General features: G+C 43.8%; 1 protein-coding gene across 2 annotated transcripts in view; it reads left to right on the forward strand.

Annotated features, from left to right (window-relative positions):
• Positions 1–1244: 1244 nt before the first annotated feature.
• The window catches only part of DCAF7 (DDB1 and CUL4 associated factor 7), a 30900-nt gene continuing 12458 nt past the window's right edge, over positions 1245–19686 (forward strand). The window contains exon 1 of one of the 2 annotated variants that reach the window (XM_069541698.1): positions 1245–1722. In XM_069541698.1, coding sequence (XP_069397799.1) covers positions 1585–1722 — 138 coding nt within the window. In that variant the 5' untranslated portion in view covers positions 1245–1584. The remainder of the gene's footprint in view (positions 1723–19686) is intronic. The other variant, XR_011246814.1, reaches the window with a different exon arrangement.

Genomic DNA, 19686 nt, shown 5'->3' on the forward strand with positions numbered 1-19686 from the left:
CAATTAGTTCATGTGAGTGGATAAATATTATTTTTTTGTTACAGTAAAACATAATAAGCCCAGAGAAAGTTGTTCACATAAGGAAGCAGAAGTTACTTTAAGGGGGTTGTTATATATATAACAGTGACACTCAGTTCTTTGAATTCTGAGTTGTGTTAACAATCACATCACTAAAAGCTATACTTAATGATGTGTTAAGTCACTTCAGTCGTGTCTGACTCTTTGCAACCCCATGGACTGTAGCCCGCTAGGCTCTGCTGTCGATGGGGTTTTCTAGGCAAGAATACTGGGCTGGGTTGCCATTTCCTCCTCCAGGAGACCTTCCCCACCCAGGGATCGAACCTGCGTCTCCTGCATTACACAGGCGGGTTTCTTTGTACCACTAGCGCCACTTGGGAAGGCCCATACTTAATGTTATCACCAACAATTCATTACAATCCTCCTTTAGTTGTTTTGAAAGCAAACCATTGGAAACTATTTAAATTATAAACAGACGTTACCTAGAATCGGACCTTTCTCCATTTCAAACCGAAGACACAGATACAGCATTTAGGGCTGGATTAGCAATTGCCTTGGTACCCTAGCGGGAAGGATGAAATGGGGAGGAATAAACAGTGAGAGCCACGCTGGTGTGGCTGCCGCCTGCTGAGGGCCGACCCTAGAATTCCGAGCGTTTTTACGATGACAAGGAGAGCGCACGGAAGCCGGACTGTAGCTGGGCCTGGGCCCGAGTACACATCGGTGCGTCCATGTGAAAACGGTGTGTTCGCGGCCTGTCCTTGGGGCGCTGGGGAACAACATTACGGCTTAACTGGGACGCTGGCACAAGCGGGGAATTTCGCGTTCCGGCACAGGCCAGGCAGCCAGGCCACCAAACTCAGAGCCCTGAAATACAGCAGGTCCTCCGGTAAGGGAGAATTTTCATTTTTACTCGACAGCGTGGAGTAGCTTCTGGGACTAGCAGCTGCAGTGGGGAAATGAGAGCAGGTCACACAAAAAGTCTCACTCTCAGACACTTGGCCTAGAACTCGGAGCCCCACTGCCTCGCTTGCCAGCCGCTTGGCCACCCACGCCCCCATTCACCCGCACTGCGCCGTTATCTCTCTGACTGACACCTTTGTCAGCCAATGATCTTTGGGATTGTGTAAGCGCCTGCCCCACCTCCGGAGTTGGGCGGGGCAAGTGGCTGGAATGACAAACACTTAGGCCAATAGCAAGGAGGTTTCAAAAGCTTAGGGCACAATAGCCAATGAGGGGAAGGAACCGTTCGAAAAGACGTGTCAGACAGCCAACGGCCAGCGGCGCTGCGGGGGTCGCGTGGCTTCCGTTCCGAGTGGGCGGGGCAGTGTCTCAAACGGAAGGTGGTTGTTGTCCGAGCCAAAGCTGGTTTGAAACTGGGGGTCGGGCCCGGCAGTCGTTGTCTGTTGCCACCGCCCCGCTTCCGGGCTAGGCCGTCCCTGCCCGCCCCGGCCCCGCCTCCCTTCGGACCCCTGGGTCCCAGGCCCGGCTCCCTGCCCGTTTTGCGCCCGGCTCGCAACAGCCCGCTCCCGTCCCGGTCCTCACTGCGGCCCCTTCGCCTCCACCATGTCACTGCACGGCAAACGGAAGGAGATCTACAAGTATGAAGCGCCCTGGACCGTCTACGCCATGAACTGGAGCGTGCGGCCCGACAAGCGCTTTCGCCTGGCGCTGGGCAGCTTCGTGGAGGAGTACAACAACAAGGTGGGCCGGGCAGGGGCTCGGAACCCGGCTGGCGGGGAGCGGGCCCCGGGAGCGCCTTTTCTGGGCCGGAGCCCAGACCCCAGGACCCTCCTGCGGATTTGCCTTAGCACCACGGAGCGGTTCCTCTGTATCTGGTCCTGTGCAGAGAGTTTCGCTCTCTTTATCGCATTTAATCCTTGAAACATTCCTGGGTAGTCAAGAGTGTAGTTACCCCCATTTTACTGATGGGGAAACTGAGGCACCGTGTTGCAGCTTACCCGGGTCAGTTATTTCGTGACGGAAACAGGTCTCAAACCCAAGTTTACACCCCAGAGCTATGCCATTTATCACTAGTATCCGCTCCCCTGTTGCACTGCTTCAGTTTAGGGGGCAGAAGATGGATGAGGGAATGATGGCTGTGAAGAAAATGCGCTTACGATGGTCATTCCCTTCTGGCCACACTAGATTTCTGTTAGGTCTGGTTATTGCGCAGGCTTTCCCGCCCCCTACACCCACCCACAGGTACTATTATTGATGGATTTGTCGGGATTGCCATCGCTGTTGGGACCTCGTGTTCCTCCTCTTCACCGCGATCTCCTTTTGGAAATCTTGACCAGTGATCCCGCCGTTGTTTTCCAAATAGAGAAGGATGTTAACTTGGTGTATCTTTTCTTGGCATCTTTCTTGCTAATACAGATATATAGCCTTGAGCAGTAAGTCTTTCTGGACATCCGGAATTTGAGAATCCTTCATAGAAAGCAGTAGGAGGAAACTTTAAGCTGGTAGTGCAGTATAAATTTGTTTTTGAAAGTTGTTGAATAAGTTAGTGGAAGAATTTTCTTTCCTTGGCTCTTTAAATCTCTTCCATTTTGTATTAGAGTAAACGTGGTGATTGGTCGTAATCAGAGCGACTGAGAGCCGTGCTTAGCGGTGTTTAAAGCCTGTACACCTGCTTGACACCATGAGCACTGTGACTTAGGAAGAATAGCCTATGTGGATGGTGACAGGCATGGTGCAGGGAAGAAAGGCAGGTGCTCTAGGGTTGGATGCCCTGTCTAGTCCACTGACTGGCGATGGGGCACTGCACAGGTCAGTTTTATTATTTCTCACCCACAGATTGTTGTAGGCAAGTTCTTTTTTAAACATAAAGGTCCTGTAAAAAACATTTGAACATTGTAACTTTGTTTACAGATTTTCAGGAGCACATCTGTTTCTTTGGAGTTGTCTTAACCTTTCTGGAATCCCCTTTAAGAAATTGATGAAAGTGATGGACTCTCATTACCCAAACATCATATATACATAATTTACAAACAAATCCCAGGGAATTTGCACTGATCTTGGGGCTCATCCATTGCCCACAGAAAGCAGAGAGTCCTGACAAGACTTAGCTTTAAAAGACATAGCTTTATTTCCTTTTCTCGGTTGCCTCTTTCTTCCTAATGGCTGGGTTGTGCATAGCAGAGTGGGAAATAGAATTCAAGGTACTGATGTGTGAAGTGGAATAGAACTGTTGTTTTAAGAATACATGTTGGGAAGAAAAAAAAAGTAAAACGTATCTTTCAAAGGACTTGAGTCTTTCACACCGATTTTTTTTGCCTTGCAAGTTCTTGCAGGGTCATATTTTGGGGGGCGGGGGGGGGGCGAAGTAGAAAAGAATATCTTTATTGCTTTGTCAAGGCAAAAGGGGCCACAGTGGGCTAATGCCCTCGTAACTGTGTGTTCCAGCCTGGAGGGAGCAGTGAGAAGTTTTATAGAAATGGTTCAAAGAGAGGGTGATCAGCTCGTGGGCATTCTTCCGATGGGTTGTGATTGGTAGGTGGTGAGGTAAGTGGGAGTCAGCATCATCAACCTTCTGGTTGCAGCTGCTCTGGGCTCTGCATGCTTGTGAGAGCATACAGTCAGCTTCCTCCACCTGGGAGGGGGAGTTTCAGTATTGAGCCCCAGGTTCTTGATGTCTTATCTCAGGAAGAGTTTGGTGAGAGACAAAGTGATAGGTAAGAAGTGGATTTATTAAAGAGAAACACACTCCACAGACAGAGTGTGGGCCATCTCAGAAGGTGAGAGTGGCCTCACAATCTAGGAGCTCCGTCCAAAAGGGGAGAAACTGAGCTTCACTGTTAGGCTGCTGGTGCAATCAGTGGAGTAATTGGTGTCAAACCTCGGTTGCCGGAACTCCACCCCAAAGTTTGTCCTTCCATTTAGTAACTGTATGGAGCTCCTTCTTTGTGCCAGGCACACAGGCAGTGCAGTTTTAGGGAGATGCAAACTGCTAATCCTAGGAGCAGCAAGCAAGCGGTTACCTCTGTCTTAACTCACTTGCATGGTGTAGGCAATGCAGCATCTTGCCTTCTGTTTTTATGTCCCCACCTATCTAGGTTAGAGTTCTTAACGTGTGTGTGTGTGTGAGAGAGAGAGATGGACACCTTTGGCACTTTGAAGCCAACAGACCTCTGTTCATAATTATGTCTTCAAATGCATAAAATACATAGGGTTACAAAGGAAACCATTGTATTGAGCTATAGTTATTAAAAACACTTTTCAAGAAGTGAAAGTGAAAGTCTCTCAGTTGTGTCTGATTCTTTGCGACCCCATGGACTATACAGTCCAGGGAATTCTCCAGGCCAGAATACTGGTGTGGGTAGCCTTTCCCGTCTATATATTTTAAAATTAACTCATTAGATGACATCATCCATTAATTTTGAAGTAGTAGCATTTCAGGATGTTCACTGTGGTGTGATATGAAAAAATGCAATGATTTCTGTTAGTGACAAATCACACATATTAATGCCGTGGTGAGTAACTGCCTCCATTTATAATGGATGGAGATGGGTAAATTTCGGCTAGAGGTTTGTGAAAATGTAAGTGTGATTTTTCCAACTCAAGTTCATGGACCTCAAGGTAAGAAGCCCTGTGCCTTGGGGCTGACGGGCAGTAAACTAGCTGCCACACAGTGATTATCAGGCTCAGTTTTGGAAAAACCTGGCATGGAGGTGCCAGACTTGATGTTTTAGAGGAGCTTAAAAATTATTGGTTGAAATTCTCAGACCGTTGATTCCTGTTTGCTATCAATAGTGATTGCCAGTAGAGGACAAAATAAATTGACTCAGCAAATTAACATTGATAAAAAAGCCGAGAAGGGTCTTTTTTTCCTACTCTGAGACATTAAGAAAACATGATCATAATTTAAAAAAATGTTTGTGTTAATGTCATCATACTTTCCTGTAGTAAAATTATTTGTAGTTTGATAGAATTAAATCTGTTAGTGTTTCAAGGACAACTTGACTTTTAGGTGTTCGTCTCCTGAATAAATTTGGGAATTGCCGCAGTGTAAAGAACTAAATTCTATTATCTACATCTGGATTAAAGAGTCCCATTTTTGATGATAATGTTTTATGTTCTGTGTGTGTGTGTGTGTGTGTGTGTGTGTGTGTGTGTGTGTGTGGTCTCTGCTGGGGGATAGAGCAGCACTGGTGTTGGAACATGGTTTTCTAAAATTTAGCGTGTGTGTGACTTCTCTGAGGGACTTATACCTTCCTGGGCTGCACTCCTGAAGTTAAAAGACACCCAGGTGATTCAGACACAGGTGGTCCAGGTGGCGCTGCAAGACCGTTTCCCTGGAGGTACCTTTCCATCTCCTGACCAGAGGCGGGAATCATTTTTTGTATCTGCATGTGCCTAAATATTGGTTCTGCCCTTCCATCCCATGAAAAGCTCAATCACCGGATAGCCTCTTTGAAGGGGCCTGGGTTGAGATCTCAGTCCTGCCGCTTCCCAGTTTTGTGTGGCCTTCGCCAACTGAAAGCCTGTGCCTCAGTTTCCTCATCTGTAAAATGAGGGTAGTGAAGAAGATGAAAGGAGTTTTAAATGTGATGGGTTTAGAAACTCTGCCTGGCACATAGCGATCACATCACTACTGTACCTGTAGCTGAAATATCATCTAGGAGAATGATATGAGTGTTTGGAAAAGTCATTGTGTTCATTCTTTGACTTTTAAAGACCTGGGGGGAAAAAAATCCCTTGGTTCCTTTGAACCAAACCTACTTTGTGGTCTAGAAGCTTCTTGTTATTGGACTTGGAGAACCATAATGTGCTAGTTGAAGCCCATTTTCTCTTGTTCTGCCTGGTTTAGACAAGTAACTGATAGAAGAACGCTGGCATTTTTCCTGAGTCTTGACAGTATCTGTGGTCTTTAGACAAGTGGCATTTCCCTTGTTTTGTGGAGAAAGATAACTAGCAGTTCCTGGGCTTCTATGCCACTTAGTTGTATATTTCAGGGTGGATTTTGACTAGAACTGGCAGTGTGATTGGGATTTATTTTGCACTAATAGTTTACTAGCTGACCATTTGTGCTTTAAGATATAGCATCTAGAAAACATTTTTGAGATTCTGAGGAGAAACCGTAGGTATACCTCCTGCTTTCTGAAGACTATCAGTAGTGAGTCTGAGTAAGACTGCCTTGTAATTCAAATTCACATGCGATGAATGCTTGCCTTGTCAGCCTGTGATGATTCCTATGAGATCTTTAATGCTGACTTTACCTATTTGACACATAATGATTTTGACCCTGGCATACAAGTTTTGATTTCTCAGTATTTCTGGCAGCCTTTCAGGATTCCCATTCATTTGTTCATTAATTCAATAAGTATGTATTGTGTTTTAGGCACAGTGATGATACTTGGTAACCTTCTGTATCCTTTTTAGCAGATGTGAAATTGGCAGCAATAAAGAGAAAGTGTTTTGGTACACATAAGTGTTTTTGATAGCTACTTAGAATTTTGCAGTGCTCCATCTGTCTCTGGCAAGACTGCAAACAGGAGAATTTAAAGTATCAAACTCTCTGGTTTTAATTTGCTCCTTTTTTTTTTCTAGACAGTGAGAGCACTAATTCCTCCATGAGACCACTAGATAAAGCTTCTGCTGCTTTATTGCTTTTTGCCCTGACCTGGCTCACACAGACTTCCTGGAGATGCTGTGATGTGAACAAGGGGTGAATCTGTGTTCTGTAGGTAGCCTGTAGCCTGTCCCGCCTGGGGCTTTGGGGCCAGAGCTCGTTGGTTAGACTCAGAGTCAGGAGCAGAAGAGGCACTGTGCCAGGGCAGACCCTCTCCATAGACATTGGTCGACAATCATCAGTCAGGAACAGGCTTGAAGGGAGGACACGGAAAAGATCAGGAAAGGCTGGTTTATTCTGTCAGAATTTTGCCTTTAGCTGGTTTTGGTTATACTGACAATTGTGGGGAAGTGTGCCACTGACAAGAGGTGGCATTATTGATTTGGATCACTTTTTTTAAAACTACACATACACGCGCGCATACTTGTGCGCGCACACGCACGCACATGCACGCACGCACACGCACACGCACACACACGTTCGCCTTTGTGTTCTAGCGCTAGCACTGTGTGTAATTAAAGAGGAATACAGTTTCCTCCATCAAGATAGACACAGCGACTCTTTTAATTTTTAAAAAATATAAGGTATGAGTAATGTGAGTAGTAATTTACGTTGTTATTCACGAAAGTAATTGAAAGTGAAGACGTGGTCATGCCTCCGAGGAATAAATACATAATGTTTTATACCTGCTTCTTAGGAGATATCTGACATAGTAATCTCCACAGTTTAAGTAAAAATGATCTAGTTTCAGGGTTGGTTTTTTTTTTTTTTTAACAGCATTTGTCTCACATGCTGGGGTAAAGTGTTGTGAAGCAAATAGTTGCAGAAGGGTAGTGGGTGTGGGAGATAGAAGTTCAGCAGGAGTACAGAGAAGACTGGAGGAAAGAAAGGGCAGAGGGGTAATAACCTAAATGTTGACAAGATGATTAAAATTGTACTTTTTGGTTATGCTCCCACAATAAGGGAGTGTAGTGAAGATCAGATGGGTACAATACAGGAAGAGGCCAAGACAGGATTCAAGCTCGGAACAGCACAGGTCTCCAGAACAGGGTTTTGATGGGCAACATCAACACTCCTTGGTTTGGGGCAGTGGAAGAGGGTGCATGCCTGGCAGCAGGAGCTTCCCCAGTTCCCACTCTCACCCCAACAACCTTGGATAAGAGGAGAGCTTAGCTGTACAAGGAGACAGACATGCCATCGTCTCTAAAAGCACTGGATTAGGCAGGTTGGGAGAGACTGAATCGTGAGCAGCTTGACAGTTCCTCATCTCTGTTGCCTGGAAAGATGCAGAAACTTCATGTGTTTATGCTAACTTGGAACAGAGTCCTGGCCTCTTTCCCATAAGAACTTCCTTGAGATCATCTAGAAGGAACTTGCCTCATTCAAAAGGAATCAGCATAGTAGCAACAGCAAGATACTACAAGAAAGAGGAAACAACGGGAAACACGTGTAGGGTAAAGTATCCACCCTAGAGAATGTTTTCACCTTAATTGGACATTAATGGCCAGCCCTCCCGCCGTGAATTCAGAGAACTTAAAAGAACTCCAAGCAGAGAGGGGTACAGGAGATGAGGTAAAATGAGGCCTGGTGACAGGAGGAAATGGAACCACCGGCACACAGAGTCCAGGGAAACAGTGGAAGAGAAAGCGAACGTCACCCCAGAACTAAAACCCACACTGGAAAGGGAAGAAAAGTGAATACAAACTCCTGGAAGCAGCGAAGATTAGGGAAGACAGGTTGAGAAAATGAAGGGGAAACGAAGAATTAGGAAGAATATAGTAGATACAGGAAATAAAGAATACCTAACTTCGGTATAATTGGTGTCTCTGAAGAAGACCAAAGAAATGAAACACAAAATCTCAAATATGTAGTTAGACTATAGAAGAAAGGTATGAAGTAATGCCTTCAAACTGTGTATCTCAAGAAAAATGGACACAGGACACTTGGCACTGACAGCTTTCTTAGGAAAATACCTACATTTTAAGGCTGAAGAAAGAATCTTTTAGACATCCAGGCAAACCGATCTCTTCCTCTGAGAGGGGAGAAGGAGAAATTAGGCTAGCCACAGTTGACGAGGGAAGGCATGGAGCAGTTTGTGCGAACCTGCCACTGTCATAGATTGTGCTAATGTAAACACATGAGCATGTACTGACGAGTATATAAGATTATACGGGAAAAGGAATATACTTTTTAAATAGATAATTTATAAAAGTTGACCATGTATTAAGAAAAAAAAAAAACAGTTTTTAAGTTAAAGGAAATCAGCTGATTGGTAAAAGATAATACATATCAAAACGTATGGGATGGGATTTCCCTGGTGGTCCAGTGGTTAAGACTCCACCCTCCTAATGCAGGGGGCCCAGGTTTGATCCCTGATCGGGGAACCAGATCCTACATGCCACAACTAAGACCCAGCACAGTCAAATAATAAATATTTAAAAAAAAACAAAAAAAAAACCTCAAACTTATGGGATGTTGAGGAATCTCAAGCCCAGATATGCTAAGTAACTTCCCAAAGGAACATGGAAGGTAATAGCAGGGCCAGAATTGGAATAGTCTGTCTCCAGAGTCTTGACCATATACTGATGTCAAAAAAAGAAAAAAAGATTGGGGGGAACAAAAAAGAATGTTTTGGAAACAGAGAGGGGAACACTTGCCTTACCAGATCAGAGTGAACATACTGCAATTGGTATAGTTATAGCCAATAATACCACATAGAGTTGATGTAGTCACACAGAATGTTCCAAAGCAAATTTAAGTATCTGTAGAAAAGTAGTTACTGATAAAATTCACTGAGGAAAAAATTAATACATTCTGTGGTGTAACTGGCTTCACAGGTGGCACTAGTGGTAAAGAACCTGCCTGCCAATGCAGGAGATGTAAAGAGACTCGGGTTCCATCCCTGAGTTGGGAAGATCCCCTGGAGGAGGGCATGGCAACCCACTCTGTTCTTTCCTGGAGAATCCCGTGGTCGGAGGAGCCTGGCGGGCTACAGTCCATGGGGTCGCACAGAGTGGGACATGACAGAAGCAACTTAGCACACATGGCATAATTAGTTGTCTACCTGGCAGAACAATTTAGAATCCTCTATTACATGTCATATTTGTTGTCATTGTTCAGTCGTGTCTGACTCTCTGCAGCCCCATGGACTGCAGCACGCCGGGCTTCCCTTTGCTCAAACTCGTGTCCATTGAGTCAGTCATGCCATCCAGCCATCTTGTCCTCTGTCGTCCCCTTCTCCTCCTGCCTTCAGTCTTTCCCAGCATCAGGGTCTTTTCTAATGAATTGGCTCTTCACATCAGGTGGCCAAAGTATTGGAGCTTCAATTTCAGCATCAGTCCTTCCAATGAATATTCAGGGTTGATTTCCTTTAGGGTTAACTGGTTTGGTCTCCTTGCTCAAGGGACTCTCAAGAGTCTTGTACAACACCACAGTTCAACACCACATGTCATACGTGAAAATCAATTCCGGATCAAGTATTTAAATGTAAAGAAAAGTCCCACAAACGTAGTAGAAGAAAACCGAGTAGGAAACTTGTTCTGGGGCAGTAGGGAGAAGAGAAGTAAGGCTTTTAAGCCAGTTATTAAATCCAGGGTCAAGTGAGGCAAAGCTGGGCAGGCTCTAGTACCGTCGACCCTTGAACAGTGCAGGTTTGAGCTGCACAGGTCCACATAAATGGACATATTTCGATGATAAGAACTACATAAGGCCCATGGTTGGTTGAATCCAAGGATGCATGGGACTCAGATACTAAAATATACACAGATTAACCACTCCCCGCCTCGTGTTGTTCATGAGTCAGTTGTATATACAAATAAAACATTTTTTTGTGTGTGAAAAGATGTGGAAAAAAATCAAAAGACAGATGGTAGGCCGAGGAAAGATACTTTCAAAACCTGACAGCTGGTAGGAGCTAATTTACTTACTGTGATAGCAAAATGAACAAAGCATATAAATAGCCAGTACATAGTAGAGAAAATGTAAGTGATCATGAGACAGGAAAAGATACTCAACCTCAGGTAGTTAAGGGAAGTGACCCTGTGATGTTTCTTCTCACTTTCAAATCTATAAGAATTAAGTTTCTTCTTCTAGTATTGCTGAAGTATAGGGAAGTGATCACCGTCGTGATCCTGGGCAAGATACTCAACATCTCTTTTACTCAGTATCTTAATGAAAGTAGAGAGGATAATAGTACCTACCTTATGGATATGTTGAGAGGATTAAATGAGGAATGTGAAGCCTTAAGTATATACTTGGACCATTATAAGCACTCGAATATTAAAAATGGCTCCTCAGAAGTAAAAACAATAAACAAGAATGCTCAGCTTCAGTAGTAAAATGCCATTTTTCATCTATCGGAGTAGCAAAATGTCAAAGATTATTTTCAATGTTTTCAAAGATACAGGGAAATTGGCACTCACACACTGTTAAATGAAATTGTAAACACATTTATTATTTCGTAGTTTCTGTGGTATTAATATCTGAAATGGGTGCAGCAGTTACACTTCTAGCAACCTGTCCCAATAGCAGCATTTGCTCATAGTGTACAAAGTATTGTTTATAACAGCAAAACAGTGGGATATAACCTCGGGAACTATGAACAGTTAAATTATGGTGTGCTCCCCGCAGCTGGCTGTGGAAGAATGAGGCAGAACTATTTGTACTGACAGGAGATCTCCCAATATGGTGTTAAGAGCACCTCGCAGAAGGTATTTTATGGTCCAAGCCTATCTGTGTGTTGTTGTTTTAACCCACCATATACACACATACACAGATGCAGAGAGAATCGTTTGGAAAGTAGTTCATGTCAGACTGGGTTGAGAGTAAGTAGAATTGAGGGGGAAGCTAATGGGAGACTTTACTGTGTCACTCTGTATTATATGAACTGGACATTCTCTTCCATTAAGTTTTTAATGATAGGCCAAGGAAAAATATTTGCGAAACATGACTGTTGGTAGGAGCTGACTGAATAACAGGGAGAGCTAATTGTTATTCCTGTCTGTGCTTGGCTGGCAACGTGGAGCAGAGAAGCTGAAACAAGTTAGGCCGTGGATGAAACAGGAGTCTGAGCAAACACATGAAGTCTCTGGGAAGATCAGGAAACATTAAATCCCGGCCATTTCTTGACTTCTTCCCTGGCTTAGGGACAGCTGTGCAGAGGTTGTCAAACCTAGGTGAGTCAGATCACTGGGGAGGTTCTTAAGAATCTGGACTCACGGGCCCCAGTTGACACTTGTTGAATCAGAATCTTGGGCTAGCGGTGGGGAGCCCAGGCCTTGTAAAGCACTCTTAAGTAAATCTGATCATCAGATTTGGAAAGCATTGCTATTGGCTGTACAAGCAGGAGTCAGACATAGGCCCTGTTCTTACAGCATTTACTAAGTGAAATAGTATAAGACAGTCACGTAAGGGCTTTCATGAGGCAGTGTGGGATGAGTCATCAAATGGATGGAATAGATGAGTACCAAGGGCTTTGCAGGTGGCTCAGTGGTAAAGAATCTGGCTGCCAGGCAGGAGATGCAGGATATGTGGGTCTATCCCTGGGTCAGGAAGATCCCCTGGAGGAGGAAATGGCAACCCACTCTAGCATTCTTGCCTGGGAAATCCCATGGACAGGGGAGCCTGGCAGGCTGCAGCCCCTGGGGTCTCAGGGGAGTCGGACAGGACTGAGTGAGCACGCCTGAGAGGCCACTGTGTTAGGAAGACTGAAGATGGTTTATGAAGGAGGTGAGATGTGATAATATTAAAAGCTCATACACTGAGGAGGGCACCATGTGAGCAGCTTACATGTGAAAGGTGTTACATACAACTATGTGAGGTATGGGTAATGGGAATATCCTCACTTTACATGGAAATAGATTTGGCAAAGTTAAGTAACCTGTCCAAGGTTCCACGGCCAGCAAGTGGTGAGTAAAGAGCCCTGGAAGCCTGATGTCCCTGCACTTCGTTAATACTGGGCAGACTTGGATCGACAGAAGGACATACGAGGCTTAGAGCATGAGGGCAGTGTAAGGAGAGGGATGGAAAGCACTGACTAGACCAGTGAGAGTGAAGATCAGGTAGGCTGGTCAAAGCCTTGAACACCTGGCTAAGTGGATCCTAAGTGGTACATGTTCCCAGGACCTGATATTTTGAGGTTTGCAGAGAAATCTCCAGTGGCCTGAAGAGCACCTTTTAGAAGTAGCAGCATTTTTCTTTTCTAATTTAGCCTTACAGTATTACCTGCATGGTTAGAGAGAGGTTTTTTTTCCTTTTGTGCCACAGTTAGAACAGTGCCTGGCACCTGACAGTCACTTGGTAAATATTTGAATAAATACCTGAATGCAGTATCTGGCTCAGAATCTACATGAGAGGCTTACTCTTTATTCTGCCCAATAAGCCACAAAATTTAGCTTCTCCTCTAAAGCTAAATTTTAGAGCTCCCTCCCCCACCAAGTGTGATCCCAGTTTTCCCTGTCCCATCGTCCTTTATGTTTTGTTCTCTGCAGCGGTTAGAATGTCAGCTTTTTAATTCTTTAAGAACTGTTCATTCTGCCAAATTCACTCTCGTGTCCCTCTCTGGTTAGCCCTTGCCATTCTCACTGCCAGTCACCATAAGCCTTTAACTTGCCCACCTGTTCCCCTGTAGGTCTCCGGGCTGAGCTCCCCACCTCCAGCCTCTGGATCCGGTCAGTCCTGCCCAGCATTGCCAGGCCCCATACTCATACCTCCATGGCCTGATAGTCCGGCGTTTCAGGCACTAGCACGAGGGAGAGCCACCCTTGCCCTCGGTTGGCTCTCAGGGCTCCCCAGCCCGCTCGGGGCACGTCTCCTAGCGTTCTCAGCGCGGCTGTCTCAGGTGGTTCCTCTTGCTGCCCCCCCCCCACCCCAGTGGGTCATTCAGTTAGTTCCTCTGCCCCATCTGCCAGTGATGTCTTCCGTTTCTCTGCCTCCTCAGAACCGCTCCACAGACCTGTGTAGTCTGCTCAGATCCCAGCTTCTCCTCACTTGCCTACTTTGAATTATTACTCTTTCCTCTAAACGTCTGTTTATGTCTGTGCTATGAATAAGCAAGTAATCGTATATTACCTGTGACACGTCACTTGTATTGTCCTAAGACAGCCTTGGCAGGGTTGTATTTTCCGGCAATGGGTTTTCTCCTCCTTTTACATCTTCATACATTATCTTCCCTGGCCCATTGTATGATTTTTGGAAGTCTGTAGGTACTCTATAAAAATGAATATTTAGTGTTAGTTGTCATATAGATTTTATTTTTAAGTCAGACATGGATGGCTCGATCTATCAATATACATAGAAATATGCTTAGGAATCTACAAAACTACTAAAACTAATAACTAATCTGGCAGAGTTACAGGACCCAAGATTAATAGGCAGAAATCAGTTGTATTTTCATATAAGCAATAAGCAATTGGAAATTTAATTTTAAAAGCCATTCCATTTATAATAATATAAAAATGCTTAGGAATAAAGTTAATAAAAGAAATGGAAGACTTGTATATTGAATGCTTCAAAACTTTGGTAAGAGAAATTAAAGAAAACCTAAACAAGTGGAGAATAGGTTCTGTTTGTGAGTTAGAAGACCCAATACTGTTAAGACAGTAGTTTTTCAAAACTGATTATAGATTCAACACAATCCCAATCAGAATCTCGACTTTATATATATATATATATATATATATATATATATGCACAGAATTTTACAAGCTACTTCTAAAATTTACACAGAAAAGCAAACATGTAGAATAGCCATTTTGACAAAAAATTGCAAAATTGGAGAACTGACAATATCTGATTTCAGGGCTTCACTAGGAAGCTGGTGTGTAGCCAGGATGCTGTGGTCCTGGTCAGTGGACAGGCATATACATCAATGGGACTGAATAGAGTCCAGAAATAGATGCTTAAATACATGTGCAGTGGATTCTCAACAAGGAGGCCAAGGTAATTCACAGGATAAAGGAAGAGGAAAACACAGGAGAAAATATTTATGAGCAGGAGTTGGGCAAAAATTTCTTAGCTCGGATACGAGCATGAACTGTAAAAGAAGAGAAATGATAAACTAGTATCAAAATTTAACATTTCTATTCTTCAATAAATACTGAAAGAAAATGATGGAACAGCCATAGACTATGAGAAGATATTTGCAAAATATAAAACCAAGGACTTGTATCCAGACCATACAAAGAACTCCCCAAGCTCAGTAAACAAAACAACCTAGTAAAAAATGAAGTGAAAGAAACATTCTATATGATACTGTACAGTGTGGATACATGTCATTTTATATTTGTCAAAACCTAGAAGTTGTACAACACAAAGAGTGACCTTTCTCTGCCCAGCTTTTCTGTGAATCTAAAATTATAAAGTTTTGGAGGGGACTTCCTGGTGGTGCAGTGGTTAAGACCCTGAGTTTCCAGTACAGATGGCACGAGTTTGATCCCTGGCCAGGGTAATAAGATCCTGCATGTGGCAGGGTGCCCAACCCCCCCCCCCCCCAAATGTGTTTTTTGAAAGGACAAAAAGAAAGAATAAATATGCATGGCAAACAAGTGGATGAAAAGATGCTCAGTATCATTAGTTATTCAGTTCAGTTCAATTCAGTTGCTCAGTCATGTCCGACTCTTTGCGACCCCATGAACCGCAGCACGCCAGGCCTCCCTGTCCATCACCAACTCCCAGAGTCCACCAAAACCTGTGTCCATTGAGTCGGTGATGCCATCCAACCATCTCATCCTCTGTCGTCCCCTTCTCCTCCTGCCCTCAATCTTTCCCAGCTTTAGGGTCTTTTCAAATGAGTCAGCTCTTTGCATCAGGTGGCCAAAATATTGGAGTTTCAGCTACATCAGTCCTTCCAATGAACACCCAGGACTGATCTCCTTTAGGATGAACTGGTTGGATCTCCTTGCAGTCCAAGGGACTCTCAAGAGTCTTCTCCAACACCATAGTTCAAAAGCATCAATTCTTCGGCACTCAGCTTTCTTTATAGTTCAACTCTCACATCCATATATGACCACTAGAAAAACCATAGCCTTGACTAGATGGACCTTTGTTGCCAAAGTAACATCTCTGCTTTTTAATAAGCTGTCTAGGTTGGTCATAGCTTTCCTTCCAAGGAGTAAGTATCTTTTAATTTCATGGCTGCAATCACTATCTGCAGTGATTTGGAGCCCAGAAAAATAAAGTCAGCCACTGTGTCCACTGTTTACCCATCTATTTGCCATGAAGTGATGGGACCGGATGCCATGATCTTTGTTTTCTGAATCTTGAACTTTAAGCCAACTTTTTCATTCTCCTCTTCCACTTTCATCAAGAGTCTCTTTAGTTCTTCTTCACTTTCTGCCATAAGGGTGGGTGTCATCTGCGTATCTGAGGTTATTGATATTTCTCCCAGCAATCTTAATTCCAGCTTGTGCTTCTTCCAGTCCAGCGTTTCTCATGATGTACTCTGCATATAAGTTAAATAAGCAGTGTGACAATATACAACCTTGACGTACTCCTTTTCATATTTGGAACCAGTCTGTTGTTTCATGTCCAGTTCTAACTGTTGCTTTCTGAACTGCATATCGGTTTCTCAAGAGGCATTCAGGTGGTCTGGTATTCCCATCTATTTCAGAATTTTCCACAGTTTATTGTGATCCACACAGTCAAAAGCTTTGGCATAGTCAATAAAGCAGGAATAGATGTTTTTCTGGAACTCTCTTGCTTTTTTGATGATCCAGCGGATGTTGGTAATTTGATCTCTGGTTCCTCTGCCTTTTCTAAAACCAGCTTGAACATTTGGAAGTTCACGGTTCATGTATTGCTGAAGCCTGGCTTGGAGAATTTTAAGCATTCCTTTACTAGTGTGTGAGATGAGTGCAATTGTGTGGTAGTTTGAGCATTCTTTGGCATTGCCTTTCTTTGGGATTGGAATGAAAACTGACCTTTTCCAGTCCTGTGGCCACTGCTGAGTTTTCCAAATTTGCTGGCTTATTGAGTGCAGCACTTTCATAGCATCGTCTTTCAGGATTTGAAAGAGCTCAACTGGAATTCCATCACCTCCACTAGCTTTGTTCATAGTGATGCTTCCTAAGGCCCACTTGACTTCACATTCCAGAATGTCTGGTTCTAGGTGAGTGATCACATCGTTGTGATTATCTGGGTCGTGAAGATCTTTTTGGTACAGTTCTGTGTATTCTTGCCACCTCTTCTTAATATCTTCTGCTTCTGTTAGGTCCCTACCATTTCTGTCCTTTATTGAGCCCATCTTTGCATGAAGTGTTCCCTTGGTATCTCTAATTTTCTTGAAGAGATCTCTAGTCTTTCCCATTCTATTGTTTTCCTCTATTTCTTTGCATTGATCACTGAGGAAGGCTTTCTTATCTCTCCTTGCTATTCTTTGAAACTCTGCATTCAAATCTTTCCTTTTCTCCTTTGCTTTTCACTTCCCTTCTTTACACAGCTATTTGTAAGGCCTCCTCAGACAGCAATTTTGCTTTTTTGCATTTCTTTTTCTTGGGGATGGTCTTGATTCCTGTCTCCTGTACAATGTCAGGAACCTCCATCTATAGTTCATCAGGCACTCTATCAGATCTAGTCCCTTAAATCTATTTCTCACTTCCACTGTATAATCATAAGGGATTTGATTTAGGTCATACCTGAATGGTCTAGTGGTTTTCTCCACTTTCTTCAATTTCAGTCTGAATTTGTCAATAAAGATTTCATGATCTGAGCCACAGTCAGCTCCCGGTCTTGTTTTTGTTGACTGTATAGAGCTTCTCCATCTTTGGCTGCAAAAAATATAATCAGTCTGATTTCGGTGTCGACTATCTGGTGATGTCCATCTGTAGAGTCTTCTTTTGTGTTGTTGGAAGAGGGTGTTTGCTATGACCAGTGCATTCTATTGGCAGAAGTCTATTAGCCTTTGGCCTGCTTCATTCTATACTGCAAGGCCAAATTCGCCTGTTACTCCAAGTGTTTCTTGACTTCCTACTTTTGCTTTCCAGTCCCCTATAATGAAAAGGACATCTTTTTTGGGTGTTAGTTCTAGAAGGTCTTGTAGGTCTTCATAGAACTGTTCAACTTCAGCTTCTTCAGCATTACTGGTCGGGGCATAGTCTTGGATTACCGTGATATTTGAATGGTTTGCCTTGGAAATGAACAGAGATCATTCTGTCGTTTTTGAGATTGCATCCAAGTACTGCATTTTGGACTCTTTTGTTGACTATGATGTCTACTCCACTTCTTCTAAGGGATTCCTTCCCACAGTAGTAGATATTTGGTAATCTGAGTTAAATTCATCCATTCCAGTCCATCCAGACATCCTAGAATGTCAGTGTTCACTCTTGCCATCTCCTGTTGGACCACTTCCAGTTTGCCTTGATTCATGGACCTAACATTCCAGGTTCCTATGCAAGATTGCTCTTTACAGCGTCGAACCTTGCTTCTGTCACCAGTCCCATTCCCAGCTGGGTGTTGTTTTTGCTTTGGCTCCATCCCTTCATTCTTTCTGGAGTTATTTCTCCATTGATCTCCAGTACCATATTGGGCACCTACCGACCTGGGGAGTTCCTCTTTCAGTATCCTATCTTTTTGCCTTTTCATACTGTTCATGGGGTTCTCAAGGCAAGAATACTGAAGTGGTTTGCCGTTCCCTTCTCCAGTGGACCACATTCTGTCGGACCTCTCCACCATGACCGATCCGTCTTGGGTGGCCCCATACGGCATGGCTTAGTTTCATTGAGTTAGACAAGGCCGTGGTCCACGTGATCAGATTGACTAGTTGTCTGTGATTGTAGTTTCAGCATGCCCTCTGATCCCCTCTCTCAGTGCCTACCGTCTTACTTGGTTTTCACCTACCTTGGACGGGGTTTCACTTACCTTGGACGTGGGGTCTCTCTTCACGGCTGCTCCAGTAAAGCGCAGCCGCTGCTCCTTACCTCAGACGTGGGGTAGCTCCTCTCGGCCACTGCCCCTGACCTCCGGCCCAGGGTAGCTCCTCTCGGCTAGTTATTAGAGCAATGCAAATTAAAATACTACTTCATGCCTATTAGAATGACTTAAAAAGCTGGCAGTACCAAGTGCTGACAAATATATGTGAAACTCATACACTGTTAGTGAGAATGCAAAATGACACTGCCACTTTAGACACTGGCTGGTTATTATTTTTCCAAAATAGAGTTAAACATATGCTCACAATATGACCCCAGAATTTCACCCTTAGTTGTTTAACCAAGAAAAAGGAAGGCTTGTCAATTAAAACAAAAACAGGGCCTTCGCTGGCAGTCCAGGGGTTAAGATTCTGTGCCTCAATACAGGGTGCACAGGTTCAATCCCTGGTTGGGGAACAGAAATCCCATGTGCCATATCATGGGGCCAAAAAAAAAAAAGGCATTAAAAAAATTTTTTTTACACATTAATGTTCAAAGCAGCAGTATTTCTAATGGCCTTAAACTGGAAGTAACCCAAGAGTTCATCATCTGGTAAATGGATAAATGTGGATAAACAAAATCCATATACTGCAGTATTAGTCAGTGATAAAAACATGGCAGAATCTCAAGAGCACCCTGCAGAAGGTGGCCAGTCCCCAAAGACTCAGCACCACGAATCCATCTGTGTGATGTTACAGAACAGGCGGACCCATAGCCAGTGAGGCTCAGTGGGTGTGGCCTGACTGCAGAGGACCCCAGGAAAACCTGTGGGGCGGATGGAAATAGTCTGTGTTTTCCTGTGGTTTTTTTTTTTTTTTGGCCCTGCTGCATGCCTTGTGAGAACCTAGTTATCTAGTCAAGGATCGAACCCAGGGCCCCAGCAGTGAGAGCTGAGTGCCAACCACTAAACTGCCAGGAAATTCCCAAAATAGTTTATATCTTAATTGTTGTGGGAGGTTATACAGCTCTATACATTTGCAAATGTATACATCCCAACTCATGGAAGTATACAGCTAAAGTGAGTAAATTTTATTATATGCAATTGAACCTAAATAATATCGTTAAAAAAAAAAAAAGATAGGAAGATACTGGTATCTTGAGACAAAAGATCTTGGATCTTGTTCTGGGACCAGGAATCAAACCTGCATCCCTGCATTGCCAGGTGGATTCTTAACCACTGGACAATGACCA

Source organism: Ovis canadensis, chromosome 11, assembly GCF_042477335.2.
Source record: "Ovis canadensis isolate MfBH-ARS-UI-01 breed Bighorn chromosome 11, ARS-UI_OviCan_v2, whole genome shotgun sequence".
NCBI classification, from domain to species: domain Eukaryota; kingdom Metazoa; phylum Chordata; class Mammalia; order Artiodactyla; family Bovidae; genus Ovis; species Ovis canadensis.